The sequence below is a fragment of the Anomaloglossus baeobatrachus genome, chromosome 5 (genome assembly GCF_048569485.1).
Source record: "Anomaloglossus baeobatrachus isolate aAnoBae1 chromosome 5, aAnoBae1.hap1, whole genome shotgun sequence".
NCBI lineage: Eukaryota > Metazoa > Chordata > Amphibia > Anura > Aromobatidae > Anomaloglossus > Anomaloglossus baeobatrachus.
Window position 1 is genome coordinate 329,475,535 of NC_134357.1, and position 17,040 is coordinate 329,492,574.

The 17,040-nt window shown below is 46.6% G+C and overlaps 1 protein-coding gene across 1 annotated transcript in view; it reads right to left on the reverse strand.

Moving 5' to 3' along the window:
• LOC142310070 (BPI fold-containing family B member 4-like) overlaps positions 1 to 16,386 on the reverse strand; it is a 126,321-nt gene extending 109,935 nt beyond the window's left edge. The window contains exon 1 of the mRNA XM_075347538.1: positions 16,253 to 16,386. Coding sequence (XP_075203653.1) covers positions 16,253 to 16,376 — 124 coding nt within the window. The 5' untranslated portion in view covers positions 16,377 to 16,386. The remainder of the gene's footprint in view (positions 1 to 16,252) is intronic.
• Between the last annotated feature and the right edge of the window lie 654 nt (positions 16,387 to 17,040).

A 17,040-nucleotide genomic window follows, 5' to 3' on the forward strand; every position in this document is an offset into this window, starting at 1 on the left:
TCCTGGGGGCTGGAGCTGGTGAGCTCATCCTAAGACCAGAATGAAGGTTGGAAGAATGTAGGGGTCCCAGAATCACGGTAAGTGAGAGATCCACCCGTGGGCTCGCATCCACATCTGACACACTGGCGTGGAGGGACTAGACCGCAAAGAGGAACCGGCCCCTAGACTAGTGGAGAACAACCAGGCTCAGCTAGCAAATCAGAGGCTGAGGTATCTTTATGTGTCGAAGCCGCAGCCACACGCGAATCGGCAGAAAAGGTGACCATAGAGGGCAAGGGAACAAGGGCAGAAGATCCTCCTAATCAAGGCCCGCAGACACCGGCTTAGGGCACTGTGTGTGAGGGTGCAGGGCAGGAGGGCGAAGCCAGTACAGGAAGACGACCTGGAAAGGGATAAAGAAAGGAACACAGGTTCTGTGCCCCCAAATTGCCAGGGGATCACCTGGATCCCGTCACCGTAGGACCCAGCATTCCGAGGGTGGTGTTTGACCGGCCGTGATAACCTGGAACTGCCAATTGTGAGTAAAAGAACCAATGACTGCATCCCGCTGTGTCCTGTAATTATTTCTTGTGCCGCCAGCCACCCGCCATTCCAAGCATTCCATCTGCTAAAGGCCTCTTACAGTTGCCCTGGGGCACAGCTCCACCTGTGAGGAGCTGTACCTGTGGCGCCCCTGACCTGGTCAGGCACCACTGAGTACTGCACCCATGCTGGGGACAGTACAACACAGGTAATCCAGAAGGCTGACCGGGGTGTGGTACACAGGCGCATAGTGATCAGGTCTCACACATGTACCCATGAGAGGACCCCTGGGGATCCCAGGAGGGGGAAAAGCCTTCACCTTCACTGGAATAGTGGAGGGGGCCAAAAGCCTCCATCTCCTCTCAAGGGGTGTGGTAAGAGAGTCTGGTTGCTAGGTGGCGTAGGCAAGAACAGGAGAGGAGGGGCAGTGAGCCAGGCAGTGCAGAGTCCAGGGAGCTCGAGTGAGGAGCAGATCCCGTGGGCTGCTGTAGTCTGACAGCGTCCGCGCAGTGGCTACCGACGGGGGAGAACGGTCAACTAGGAGTGCTACCCGAAATCCATCTTCAGCTAGAGAGAGGGCAACGGAGTGGGAAGTAAGGAGACTGCTAGAGAGTACCAGGCCCAAACGGGCGGCAGATCCCGAAGCGGAGATAGATCCAGCTTTCTTTTGCTAAACCTGCCGGTGTGGGGCTCTCAAAGCCCACGCCACAACACCACAAAAGCCGCAGCCACGTAGCCACAGTTAGGGCCCATAGGTCACAGGAGGCAAGCAGCTGGAGTGGCCTGGTCCAGGCGACAAGCAAACGGCAAACGAAGGGGAGAGAGGCTGCAGCATCTTCCCTGGGTGACCCCCATAGGGACTCAAAGTCGGGGTTACCCCAAACCACCAAGGGCTAAGGAAGGCGAGTTAGTAGTCACCCTCACAAGTCAGCCTGAAGGACACTTGGTTCCCACTTGGTTCATCCCAGCTACGCCCGGGTCACTCACCCTGCCATCAACTGTGAGTAAAAACCCTGAAAGACATCCTGCCTGTGTTGAGTCATTCTGCGCCTTGTAGTTCTACGCATCAACACAGGGCCCTGGGGCTTGCCTCACTCTCAGGAGGCTACTACAACTGGCTGCACCCACCATCAGCCCCAGGCATCCCTTAACCTGCAGTGGCGGTCCCCCACTGACCGCAAATCTGAGAGTGGCGTCACGACAAACTACAAAGAAGGTTTCCTACCTGTGACCAGACAGATCCATCTACGTGGAGTCCCTGAAGGTAATGCACCGACACAGCGTTTGCGGGGCTCCACATACCATCTTAGCTGCGTCACCATCTGCCTCAGTGGTCCTGTCCTGCAGCGTCAGCTATACATTACCGAATACCACAGGTGGCACAACTTATACATATATAATATTCCCCCCACATCTTTTAAAATGACACTGCCAGGGTCACGGAGTCGGGCCTTGCCACCGTTGACATCATCCTCCCCGAAACAGGAACCAGGCCAGTTCCTAGTGCCCCCACGAGCCTGATGGGTGCGTCAATAGTGTAGAATATACCAGTAATATATAATCCTGTATATGCCATAGGATATTTGTACATAGTATATTACATCCAGTATACAGGAGAATATCGTATATCTGATCTGCTGTGACTACAGACATCGGATGTCATATATAGGATAATATCTGATGGCGTATGAGTACAGACATCACATATTATACCAGCCGCATATCATCTGTACATAACATCAAATGTTTGCACAGTATATCAGTATATCGGAGGATATATGACTGGCATATAGATAAAGTAAATTAACTTGCAGGACCCTGGTTAGGGAGCCAGGCCACTATTCTATGGCCGCAGGCTCACCCCTGCGAACCTACTCCTACCTGCTGGCATACAGTACTTGGTTTTTCCTTTCATTTGTAGCCTGGCCCAATGTCATGTATATGTCACGCTGCAAAAATGTTGTTGCACCAGGACTGCAAATCACAAGAGGAGGAACTGCTAGCAGGTAGGCGGAGGTCTGCAGGGTCCCCGTCTGGTGGCCGCCAGACTACAGACTTGTCCCCTGGACCAGAGTCCTGAGAATGGATTTACTCATCTGCATTGGTAAATGATATGTGAGAACTACAGAGCATCAGATAATGTACCTGATGAATATTATCCTGTATATAACATCTGCAGATGCATAAAGATCGTGGTAACAGAGGGTGCAACCTCAACGAGGTCTGTGGAGATAGGGGGCCGCAGACACCTTCCCTTTCTGCTGCTGACTCCAGTAGTGATTGCTGACCTATCAGAGGCCAGCAGCTGATATTAGCATGCCCGCCACATACGGTGCATAATATCAGTGCCAGGCGCCGCTCACCACACCCCTTGCACCTTGGATCATTACTACATACAGTGCCAGGAAAGGGGCATTATCACAGGATGTGGACATTATTACATACAGTGCCATGACGGGAACATTACTACATACAGTGCCAGGACAGGGACATTACTAAATACAGTGCCAGGAGGGGGACATTATTACATAAAGTGCCAGTATAGGGACATTATTGCATACAGTGCCAGGACAGAGACATTATTACATACTGGGTGAGAATGGGGGCATTACTACATACAGTGCCAGGACAGGGACATTATTACATAAAAAATTGTATGTAGATTCCAGCACCAAATAGGATACCATCCAAAAATTGTATAAAAATAGAAAAATCTTTATTGGATTTTCATGTTAAAAATAGACACACAATTAAAAGTCAATAAATAACACCTGAGGTGTTATGGACTTTTAATTGTGTGTCTATTTTTAACATGAAGATCCAATAAAGATTTTCTACTTTTACACAATTTCTGGATGGTATCCTATTTGGTGCTGGAATCTACCTACAATTTTTTTCTGTTGCTCCATCCTGGTGTTATCCATGCATCATACTGCACTCACATTACAGGCATTACGGTAGGCTGAAACTATTTTTTCTGTTCTTCCTTTTTATATTATAACATACAAGGCCAGGATGGGAACATTATTACATATGGGGCCCAGAACGGGGACATAATTACAAGGATGGGGACATTAATATATAAAGGGCCCAGGAAGAGAACATTGTTACAGATGGGGGACCTTAATATGGGATAAGGCCTATAGATTTGACTAACATGCTGGTGGGGGCCCTGAGCCAAATTTTGGACCCTATTTGTGCACAGACATCAGATGGTGAGGGGTGTACAGTACAGCATAGCCAGTATTCAGATTATTATTATATACTACATAGTGCCTATGTGCACTGACTGATCCGATACATGCACCAGGATATCACATGCTATATTATATAGGTCTATATAGTGTATCATAAAATGATGTCCTGGAGCCTGGCTGAAGATCAGTCATTGCAGTGGTGTACACTCCTGCCTGCAGTCACTATCTGACCCTTACTGTGAGGTATTGCTGTAGACATCTTACACACAGATCTGGTAATGCTGGAACCGATGAATCAAACTTAGAGCATGACCAAATCTGTGTGAAAGTTGAGCTCCTGCAATAGATTCGACTGTGGCTCAGATATAGAGATTGCTGACAGCTGCTGTGACCATACCAAAAGCAGGAGATGAGCTGGGTCCTGTCATTTGCTCACTGTGGGAACATCATAGACCTCCGGCCCTGTGCTGACCTCCAGCCTGAATACAGACTCCTCTCCTGCCACAGGAAGATGCATCCAAGTGTGCTGGTAAGGTAAGATCAGCAGATGCTGCTCACACAGTGTACAGTGTGTGTGTGGCTGCTGTACTGGGATGTGGCCGGCCAGCACTTGCACAAGTTTAAATGTAAGTGCTGGCAATCAAGAGATAGTCACGCAGCCCGAAACAGCTGCTGAGGCACCGGCCCAGGGGTCATTTGCCCCCCTGCCCACCAGCCCATCCCTCCCCTGGGTAGTGATGAGTGAACACTAAAATGCTTGAGTGCTTGGTACTCGAATCGAGCAGATAGGACGCTTGAACGGAGTCGATTCGAGTATCGTGCCTAATAGAAGTATATGGGAAACTCGTGCATTTTTCTAGGAAGAAGGAAAATTTCTCTCTGTCTTCTTTCTCTCATTCCAGGCAGTGAATCAAGTATGTCGAGTAGGGTGCTTTCACACATCCGGATTTTTGCTCTGCGGCACAATACGGCGTTCTGCAGAAAAACCGCCACCGGCTTTTGTAACGCCGGTTGCGGTTTTTTTTGCATAGAGTTACATTAGTGCCGTATTGTGCCGCAGGGGCTTGCGTTCGGTCCGGTTTTGGCCGCATGCGGCAGATTTAGCCGATGCGGCGGCCGGATCGAACGTCCCCTGCAACGTTTTTTGCTCCGGCAAAAAACACCGCATCGCGCCGCATCCGGCCGCTGCGGCGCATTTTTCAATGCATACCTATGGAGGCCGGATGCGGCGCGATGCGGAAAAAAACGCATCCGGTCTCCGCATGCGGTTTTTTCCACTGCGCATGCTCAGTAGCATGCCGCAACCGGAAAAAACCGGATGGGCCGCATGTAAAAACTTATGCAAAGGATGCGGTGTTTTTGCCGCATCCGTTGCATAGTTTTCACAGCCGGATTGAGCCGCAGGGCTCAAACCGGATGTGTGAAAGTAGCCGTACTCGCAAGATACTCGAATGCGTAACAAATGTCTCTATCACCCTGATGCTCAGTCTCGAGCTATGCCAAGTATGCTCGCTCATCCCTAGTAAATTAGCTATGCTCTCAATCAGAACCGTACGTCACGGCGGGAAGTAACAGCCCATCTCACTTTGATGCTGCTCTGGAACAAATGTCTGTTTCTTAAGCCCACTTTACACGTTGCAATTAGTTGTACAATCGCATTTGCGATGTGACACGCCCAGGTTGCATACGGGATCTATCAGATTTCACGTTGGTCGTTCATTTGCTGTCACACGAGCGTTAGTAGCCTATGTTAAATTGGTCAATTTTGTGTGCGATCCTTTAGATCATGTGTTCTGTGACGTATGCATTGAGCACCTTTTTTTTTTTTTATTTATTGACTTGCCAAGCGTGTGTAATGTGGGATGCGTTTTTACTATGTCATCTGCCATTCAGCTCTGCTACATGGCCGCTAACAGCAGACACAGACAGCCATGTAGCAGAGCTGAATGGCAGATGACAGCAGACACAGACAGAGCCGCACTGTCAGAATGAACTCGGGTGAACTTCACCCGACTTCATTGTGATTCTGCGGCTCTGTCTGTGTCGCGTCCTGATTAGCGGTCACCAGTGAAGGACTCACCGGTGACCACTAATCCCCTGAGTAACTGAAGTTAGCAGCCCTCTCTCATATACTCACCGATCCCCGGCGCCGCGTTGCACGGCATTCACACTGCTCCGGCGGCTTTTACTGTTTTGAAAAAGCCGGCCGCCCATTAAACAATCTCGTATTCCCTGCTTTCCCCGCCCACCGGCGCCTATGATTGGTTACAGTGAGACACGCCCCCACTCTGAGTGACAGGTGTCACACTGCACCCAATCACAGCAGCCGGTGGGCGTGTCTATACTGTGTAGTGAAATAAATAATTAAATAATTAAAAAAAACGGCGTGCGGTTCCCCCCATTTTTAAAACCAGCCAGATAAAGCCATACGGCTGAAGGCTGGTATTCTCAGGATGGGGAGCTCCACGTTATGGGGAGCCCCCCACCCTAACAATATCAGCCAACAGCCGCCCAGAATTGCCGCATACATTAGATGCGACAGTTCTGGGACTGTACCCGGCTCTTCCCGATTTACCCTGGTGCGTTGGCAAATCGGGGTAATAAGGAGTTATTGGCAGCCCATAGCTGCCAATAAGTCCTAGATTAATCATGTCAGGCGTCTATGAGACACCCTCCATGATTAATCTGTAAGTTACAGTAAATAAACACACACCCGAAAAAATCCTTTATTAGAAATAAAAACACACACATATACCCTGGTTCACCACTTTAATCAGCCCCAAAAAGCCCTCCTTGTCCGGCGTACTCCAGGATGATCCAGCGTCGCATCCAGCGCAGCTGCATGGAGGTGACCGGAGCCGCAGCAGACACAGCCGCTCCGGTCACCTCCATGCAGCAAATGAAGACAGCCGTGCGATCAGCTGCTGTCACTGAGGTTACCCGCGGCCACCGGTGGATGCAGCGGTGGCCGCGGGTAACCTCAGTGACAGCTCAGCTGATCGCGCGGCTGTGTTCATTTGCTGTGTGGAGGTGACCGGAGCGGCTGTGTCTGCTGCGGCTCCGGTCACCTCCATGCAGCTGCGCTGGATGCGACGCTGGATCATCCTGGATTACGCCGGACATGGAGGGCTTTTTGGGGCTGATTAAAGTGGTGAACCAGGGTATATGTGTGTGTTTTTATTTCTAATAAAGGATTTTTTCGGGTGTGTGTTTATTTACTGTAACTTACAGATTAATCATGGAGGGTGTCTCATAGACGCCTGACATGATTAATCTAGGACTTATTGGCAGCTATGGGCTGCCAATAACTCCTTATTACCCCGATTTGCCAACGCACCAGGGTAAATCGGGAAGAGCCGGGTACAGTCCCAGAACTGTCGCATCTAATGTATGCGGCAATTCTGGGCGGCTGTTGGCTGATATTGTTAGGGTGGGGGGCTCCCCATAACGTGGAGCTCCCCATCCTGAGAATACCAGCCTTCAGCCGTATGGCTTTATCTGGCTGGTTTTAAAAATGGGGGGAACCGCACGCCGTTTTTTTTAATTATTTAATTATTTATTTCACTACACAGTATAGACACGCCCACCGGCTGCTGTGATTGGGTGCAGTGTGACACCTGTCACTCAGAGTGGGGGCGTGTCTCACTGTAACCAATCATAGGCGCCGGTGGGCGGGGAAAGCAGGGAATACGAGATTGTTTAATGGGCGGCCGGCTTTTTCAAAACAGTAAAAGCCGCCGGAGCAGTGTGAATGCCGTGCAGCGCCAGGGATCGGGGATCGGTGAGTATATGAGAGAGGGGGATAGACTGACATGGACAGAGAGTGAGGGACAGAGATAGTGACGGACTGACAGAGATTAGTGCATGACAGACATTGTGAGGCGCTTCAGAACGCAGCTTTTTAGCTGCGCTCTGAAGCAGACCTTTTTTAAGCTGTGGTGCAGAGCGCACACCTGCGCACATAGCATCAGACAACAAAATCGTATGAGGGATGTCACACGTTACAATTGACTAGGTTCGTGCAACAAAACGCACAATTCTAGAGAATGATACGATGTGTTTGCGATCAACGGTTTTGCGTTCAATCCTGATCGCATGTAGCTGTCACACGCAGATACCTCACAAACGATGCCGGATGTGCGTCACTTACAACTTGACCCCAACGACGGATTGTGAGATATATTGAAGCGTGTGTAGCGGGCTTTAGTCTCTGGTTCTCGTTGTCCAATCTTCCGTGCTTGAACACATAGTCTCTGATCCTCTTCCAGTGATGGTGTTCGGGTTCCTCAGGCAATGTTAATCAGCTTTTGAGTTTCTTTGACAATGATATTTGCTCTTTAGGTTTGTTTGGCAATGATATTCAGTCTTCATGCTCCTCTTTCGATAGTATGCAGACTTCTAGTTCCTCTGGACTCAGTTTACTTCCAGATGATTTCCCTGCAGATGACACAGGTCTGCTCTGCTGTGCACATGTCCATTCCCCTGATGATCTTGGTGCCAACTCTGCCTTCCCGCTGCTGGCCCAGCCTTCTATACTTGATAACTACAACACAGTTGTCACTTGATTCGGCGTCCCTTTCTAACTGTGCCTTCGAGGAAACACACTTTTTACAGATTGATTCCTAGTGACCTTGATCCTCCAGCAGATGGCTATGTTGGTGCACAAATGTCTTGGAGAACTGAATATGAGTATCTTCCTTATCTTCTTCTGGCCACCCTCTTACACAACAATGTGAGAGATACTCTTCATGGTTACATTTTTACTGTAGTGATGCAAGTCTTCAATAAAAGACTTACATCAAATGAATAAAAGGATGACAATGGGATTTTAAACCTTACAATGTCAATCTATTAATGATTTCAAAATCCCATCAGCCTGCCTCTGGTGTCTGTATCTGCCATTTTTTTTTAAAGTTTGCACCAGCACCATCCTTGCCATGGGCGGCACTTACGCAGATTCATTCCCTGGTAGTCTTCAGTAAAATGGTGCCAGTGGCGGCACATGTGCAGGTCCAGATCTGATGATGAGCATAGATCTGAATCTGCGCATGCACTGCCATAGGTACCATTTTACTGAAGAACACGGGAGGTCAATCTGCACATGCGCCACCACCGGTGCCATTTTACTGAAGATTTCTCGGAGCTGAATTTGCTCCACCGCTACCAGCAGTAAGGATGGCGCCAGAGTGAGTGTTAAAAAAGTTGGCCCATGCAAATGTGACGCCCTGGCAAAGCCAGGTTGTCACAGAAAGAGTTAATCCTCCTTGGTAATCTGATCTCACACCGGTGCAGCAGGACAAACCACAGCCCCCAGTGTAAGAGAAAATCAGTGCAGAGGGGAGGGGCTGGAGCAGAGTGTAAGGAGAGGCAGACAGAAGTGGAGCCTGGAGTTGTAGCTCCCAGGCTGAAAGTGAAGCGTGCTCCGAGAGGGCCGGGACAGGCCGTAGTGAGGAAGGGGCCAGAGGTAGCCGGAGCAGGGTAGTGGCCCCTCGGTACCTAGGGTGACCCGGATCGCTACAGGGGAGTGGATTCCCCGTTCCCGGCTGAGGAGAGAGAGGAAGAGAGTGGAGAGAAAGGCACCTGGCTGCAAGGAAAGAACAGGAGCTGCTGCACCGTGTGTGGGACACTAACACTCCGTACCGAAGGCTGCGGACACCGGCAATTCCTAGTTACCAGTGACTCTGTGTGGAATACTTGTGAGTACGGCCGTGCCCTCGGGCACCGCACCGCAGCACTGCTCCCTGCTTACCCCATCACCGGGCCCCGGGACAACCAACCCCCTACCCACGGAGGGGCGAAATAACATCTAGCTGCTCCATATCATCACTCCCGGGATCCCCGTCCAGAGCAGCGGTGGTGTCCACAATCACCACAACCGTGGGTGGCGTCACGGACAATATAAATCTCCCTTACCAAATCCCCTTTTACTGTGGAGCCTGGGATCACAGACCGGGTCACGCTACCGTGATACCCACAGAAGTGACTCTGTGGCCCGGATCTGAGTACCCCTGGTCCCCGGGCGACACACAAACACTAGAGCTAAGTAGAGGGGCCAGGGCAGAGGCGAAGACCCTGCCCCTATGCACCGAAAGGCTATTACACTCAAACTTCAATTGTGGATTAAAATACAACCATGAAGCAGATATCTTCAATAAAGCTATCTATTGAATTGTGTATAACAGTGACATTATAGCTATTCTTTTACTTTAAAAAAGGAAATTCGTGATGACAGGTTCTCTTTAATTATTGTACTCCATAACCTTACAGTAGCCCTACTGTATTTATTGCATCAGTTACAATAATGCACCATCAACATTTTATTTGTGTAAATTGTTTGTTGACAGCTCAATTGCATTTATACATTTTGAATCGTTTTATCATGGCCATCGGAGTAAGATAGGAGCTTAGTCTCTGACTTCCTGTGATCTACTTGATATCAACACCTAAGGAACCCCTCCAAATAATTTTAAGACCCCCTTCACTAACAAGGCAGATGTACCATCCCTTTTCTTCTGTAAGCTTCCATACTGAGCTTGTGATATAGTAGGTTCATACAATTTTTGATTTGAGTTATAAAAAACTCTCCTGATGCTGTCTCAGTGTGAGACTGTATCCTTGAGATTCAGCTTCACCAGCTTCACACTGCTGTCCTCTTCGTCTTGCATATGGGACCTGACAAGGAGAACCCTATCCCAAGCAAGAGGCAGAAAGACAATTTAGAGGATGCATCACATAGAATAGATTTAGACTGTGCAGGGTGAGTTAGGGAGCAGTGTCTATGTCACTGATCTATCACTGATGAACTTAGATAGGGCATAGCATAGTAAGTACAGTTTGACAAAACTGTTCCTTCTGCAAAGACAAGTATCATAGAAAATGTAAGCTCCCTTAAGCCTTCTTTACATGGTACGACCGATTGTGCGATTTCACAATCGATCGTACCCGCCCCCGTCCTTTTTGCGTCACGGGCAAATCGCTGCCCGTGTCGCACAAAGTCAGTAACCCCCGTCACACATACTTACCTCTCGTGCGACCTCGCTGTGGGCGGCGAACGTCCACTTCCTGGAGTGGGAGGGACGTTCGGCGTCACAGCGACGTCACACGGCCGCCGGCCAATAGAAGCGGAGGGGCGGAGATGAGCGGGACGTAAACATCCCGCCCACCTCCTTCCTTCCACATAGAGCCAGCGGCGGCCGCGGGAGGCAGGTGAGCTGCTCATCGTTCCCGTGGTGTCACACGGAGCGGCGTGTGCTACCACGGGAACGATGGTCAACTAAATTAAACGATATTATGGAACCTAGCGAGCAGTACGCGACTCACGATTTGTGAACGATACTGCGTCGCTAGGAGGTGTCACACAGGCCGGCATCGCCAGCGATGCCGGATGTGCGTCACAAAAACCGTGACCCCGAAGATCTATCGCACGATAGATTGTCTGGTGTAAAGCAGCCTTTAGTTCAATTGCATAAAAAGTGAGGTAGGATCAAATATGGAATACAACCCAGATATGACGCATTAGCTAAAACATGTACTGTATAAACTAGGCACAATAAGGGTCGTTACTTATTTTTTTTAACTTCTTCAATGACCAACTAATTATTTCCATTTGTGCCTCTCCTTTTTTTAGCAGTCATACTTTTTTTCAGTGACATGGATGCATCAGGCTTTATTTCATGCTGAACAAATTGTATTAATTTTAATGATATATAAATATACAGTACAGACCAAACGTTTGGACACACCATCTCATTCAAAGAGGTTTCTTTATTTTCATGACTCTGAAAATTGTAGATTCACATTGAAGGCATCAAAACTATGAATTAACACATGTGGAATTAAATACTTAACAAAAAAGTGTGAAACAACTGAAAATATGTCTTATATTCTAGGTTCTTCTAAGTAGCCACCTTTTGCTTTGATTACTACTTTGCACACTCTTGGCATTCTCTTGATGAGCTTTAAGAGGTAGTCCCTGGAAATGGTCTTCCAACAGTCTTGAAGGAGTTCCCAGAGATGCTTAGCACTTGTTGGCTCTTTTGCCTTCACTCTCTGGTCCAGCTCACGCAAAACCATCTCGATTGGGTTCAGGTCTGGTGACTGTAGAGGCCAGGTCATCTGGCGTAGCAACCCATCACTCTCCTTCTTAGTCAAATAGCCCTTACACAGCCTGGAGGTGTGTTTGGGGTCATTGTTCTGTTGAAAAATAAATGATGGTCCAACTAAACGCAAACCAGATGGAATAGGATGCTGCTGCAAGATGCTGTGGTAGCCATGCTGGTTCAGTATGCCTTCAATTTTGAATAAATCCCCAACAGTGTCACCAGCAAAGCACCATCACACCTCCTCCTCCATGCTTCATGGTGGGAACCAGGCATGTAGAGTCCATCCGTTCACCTTTTCTGCGTCACACAAAGACACGGTGGTTGGATCCAAAGATCCCAAATTTGAACTCATTAGACAAAAGCACAGATTTCCACTGGTATAATGTCCATTCCTTGTGTTATTTAGCCCAAACAAGTCTCTTCTGCTTGTTGCCTGTCCTTAGCAGTGGTTTCCTAGCAGCTATTTTGCCATTAAGGCCTGCTGCACAAAGTCTCCTCTTAACAGTTGTTTTAGAGATGTGTCTGCTGCTAGAACTCTGTGTGGCATTGACCTTGTCTCTAATCTTAGCTCCTGTTAACCTGTGAGGCTGGTGACTCAGATAAACTTATCCTCCGCAGCAGAGGTGACTCTTGGTCTTCCTTAGCTGGAGCGGTCCTCATGTGAGCCAGTTTCTTTGTAGCGTTTGATGGTTTTTGCCACTGCACTTGGGGACACTTTCAAAGTGACTGACCTTCATTTCTTAAAGTAATGATGGCCACTCGTTTTTCTTTACTTAGCTGCTTTTGTTTTTGCCTTAATACAAATTCTAACAGTCTATTCAGTAGAACTATCAGCTGTGTATCCACCAGACTTATGCACAACACAACTGATGGTCCCAACCCAATTTATAAGGCAAGAAATCCCACTTATTAAACCTGACAGGGCACACCTGTGAAGGGAAAACCATTTCCAGTGACTTCCTTTTGAAGCTCATCAAGTAAATGCCAAGAGTGTGCAAAGCAGTAATCAAAGCAAAAGGTGTCTACTTTGAAGAACCTAGAATATAAGACATATTTTCAATTGTTTCACACTTTTTTGTTAAGTATTTCATTCCACGTGTGTTAATTCATAGGTTTGATGCCTTCAATGTGAATCTACAATTTTCAGAGTCATCAAAATAAAGAAAACTCTTTGATTGAGAAGGTGTGTCCAAACTTTTGATCTTTACTGTATATTTAGGTTTTTTTGCTTTTTTTACCCACTTTAACTGCGGCATCCATAGAAGCCCCTGTTACAGTGGAAAAGCTCCATATACTGATAGACATCACTGTCAAAGCTGATCTGGGTCTGGTAAGACCCAGTGGCTCTGCTATTCTGGGGAGAGACCCAGTCATCATGTAATTGCTGAGTCCTACAAAAGCATATCAGCTTTGATGCTTATATTTGCCCCAAAAAGTCAGCAAAAAGAAGAAAGAAATGGTGCTCAGCTGCTTCTATCTTCTCAGGACCCAAAGCTGTGTCTGACAGCTATAGATTAGGGATGAATGAACCCGAACGGTAAAGTTTGGGGGTTTGTACCAAACATCGGGTGTCCGAAACTCGAACTTGAAAATACAGTTCAGAGTTTGGGTGCTGTCCCACGGCACCCATCGATTTGTGTGGGGATTTTTTTCTGACAACCTTCTCAGATCCAGATTCCATAGGTCACTACTGGTCAGTGGTAGGCCCAGAATTTCTCATGCTTGTAAGAAATGTTGTGCCTGACACTGATTGGCAGTGATGTATGGACCTATAGAGCTTGGAAAAGCAACAGAATAGGTGCAACTAATGGATGTGCCAACTCTGGGGCTGCTGCAAACTGCCATTTGTAGGCTGGGAAGGACCAAATAACCATGGGCCTTCTCTGCCTGATAATATCAGTCCCGAGCTGTCTGCCTTACCTTGGTTAATTACCAAAAAAAGGATAACCCCACACCGTTTTTTAAATTATTTATTGAAAAGATGGAGTGGGAAAAGCCCCATTTTTGATAACCAGCCAAAGTAAAGGAAATAGCTTAGGGCTGCATCCTGCAGTTGTCTGCTTTACTTGCACTGGTTATCAAAAATAGGTGGGACCCCATGTCTTTTTTTTTTATCTATTCCCTATCCACATTTGTTTACAGAACAATTGCCCCCATCTGATTCCTTTTGCAGCCCCCTAGCCCTTACAAAGAACATTTTACAGCCATTTCACAACACAAAAATTTGGGTCCCCATTGACTCATATGGGAATCAGGGTTCTGGGTCAAGTTCAGGTCAAGTCAAGGTGCCGAACCTAACATAACTAAAGTCCGGCCAAATCCGACAAACCCGAACTTCCATCGGTCCGCTAATCCTTACGGCAGACCCAATCTTGCGGCAGAATGCAAGAACAAGAGATTTAAACCCAATCTTTAAATTCAAAATGGCATTGTGTTAAAGCCAAGGATCAAGCGCCATAAATAGCCTATACTGCTCTATATGGAAAAAATATGTTTGATGACTAAAATTGTCCCCCAGTCTCTAAACCTTTCTAATATTGTACTGCATTGAAGTACCCGTAATTATACTGTTGCAGCCCAGGGATACGAGGTACGTATCTCTGGTGGCTTCCTTTGCCCATGTAATTGGATAAATATATTATAGATTTGCATTGAAGCTCATGGACTTTTGAGTATATTGAAATTTCACTCCTTAGTAAAAGCTGTCCAAAAGAAAAAAAAATGAAAATAAAAAACATCTTGCTGTCTATTGTCTAACAAACTTTTTAACTCATAAATGTTCTGCTTTGTTCAGTTGTTAGTTGTTGCAGTGTATATATCATGTGCTCTGAGGGTAGACCTGGGCTGTAGGCCATTTTTCTAAATGTAATAAGATTATCTGTGTATGTAAATAATCAAAGTATAGATGTCATTGCATAATTATCTGTTTGTCTACAGTATATGACAATCGCAAAGACGCCATTATAATTTTAAGATGTGTGATCAGGAATGTGTTAACTAGATAATCAAGCCAGAATGAACAATGAATAAAGAGCTATTTAGAATATACTACAAGAATCTGTAATCAGTTAGTTCTCACCATGTGAGATGTGGGAGGTTGACTCCTCCTTCTTGCTCAGCAACGTGTTAACAAAAAGTATTCAGAAGCTGGTTTAAGCTGGTATTAGAAAGCAAGAAACAGGCTAACGTACTGTATGAACATTGCTGGATATCTCTGACCAATCAGGGACAATGTTGAACTGAATAACTGTGTGTATTTTACAATATACGGATCAGAAGACCATTGAGCTTCTCCCGAATAGAGACAAGTCTCTGTGTGGTTATTGCTCCTCATACATACATCTGCGCAGATCGATTTGAACTCCATCTCTGTGACCCTGAAAAAACGAATTTGCCTTTTTCCCTAAATTCCCAATCTTGACAGTGCCAGTTATTTATAGTGTTCACACAAATATGTACATTTGTAATAGAACTTTAAGGTCTTTTTTTCTTAGCTAAACATTTGTTTCCTCTACAGTTAATCTCTACTTTTATAGTTTTATGAATTTATAGCATAGTGTTATTATATTTAGATCACAGGTTTTGGTCTTTTTTCACACTCTAAAATCTTATTTTAATTTTTCACCTGCTGTTTGACATTCAAGAATTCTGAGCTTACCTAAAGTTTAAGCAGAATATCCAGTTTGTTTATTCCAGGCCTGCACAACATGCGGCCCATGGGTCACATGTGGCCTGCCGAAAAATTATTGTATATTCAGCCATAAAGAAGAGGGAGGCTCTGGTACTTATTTACCTATATTAAACTGTATTTGTGTATTTCAAATGTCCTGACACTATAGTTGAACACTGTAGTGCCTGGACAAGGGCAGAGCAGAGCAGTGCTGTTTAGACCCCGCCCTGACGTGTAGCGGCGTTATGAGGTCATCACCCTGTGACCTAATCACACTGCTGCTGTCGCCAGTGCTGCAGTGCAGAGGTGGTGAGGATGTGGCTAGAATCAGTAGGTGCTCTATGGAGGAGCTCAAGATGAAATATCCCATTGTAGGAGGAGGGGGGGTTGATATTCCTATGGGTGTAGGGGAGAGAGGCAGTGTAGGCTAATATTATGGAAAGGAGGTGTGTAAGGGAAATATTAGGGAGTGGGGTAGTGTAAGGGGGTATTATAGAGAAGGGTAATGTGGGGGAAAGTTATTATGGAGAGGAGCTGAGTAGGGGGCATGCATTACAGAGGGGAAGTGTGCGGGGCAAATTACAGAGAGGGGCAATGAGGGGGGGACGATACAGAAAAGAGTTTTACTATTCTGGGACAACCCAAAGTTCACATACACTTGTTATGTAGAAATGCAAATGTATTCTCATATATCCAAAGATCCCTGACACTAATAATAGCAAAAGTATAAACTCATTCAATATTTAAAATGTATATCTTACCATTATTTAATGCTTCTTTAGATACTCGAAGTACAGCACCATTTTTTCCTCCGGCAGCACTACTAAGACTATGAGCCTGGATAAGCAATATACATATGAAGCAGACGCGCCACAGTTTGAACATCTTTCGTTCAATTTACCTGAAAAATAGAAAATAAAGTTAGTGCATGGAATAATCTAATTTACTAATGTGCTTGCTTACCCTTACTTTTCTGAAAATGTTATAGATTTGAAATACTTACTATAGAAACTATGCAAGTTGCAATGCATCTCATGTGGTCCCTGACCATCTTTCTTTACTTTGGCTACGGAGGTCATGAATATAAATGAGCAAACAGCTAAGGCTGCTTTCACACTACGTTTTTTAACATGCGTCATGAACGTTTTATTGCTGTAAAAGTGGATCCTGTTTTTACAAAGAAAAACGCATGCAAACGCATGTGTTATTTTGCAGGTTCCTGTCACTTGAACTTTATGGGCGGGCATTGGAGTCATGTGATCGGGAGTGAGGGGAACTGAACGTGACAGACTGGGAGCTGGCATCTGACAGCTGCGGACGCTGGTAACCAAGGTAAACATCGGGTAACTAAGCGAAGTGCTTTGCTTGGATACCCGATATTTACCTTGGTTACGAGCATCCGTATCTGCTAAGAGTCGGGCTGCCTGCTCCCTGCACACGTAACCAAGGTAAACATCGGGTAACTAAGTGAAGCGCTTTGCTTGGTTACCCCATATTTACCTTCGTTACGAGCGTCCGCTGCTCTCAGGCGGGGGAGAGAGAGAGGAGA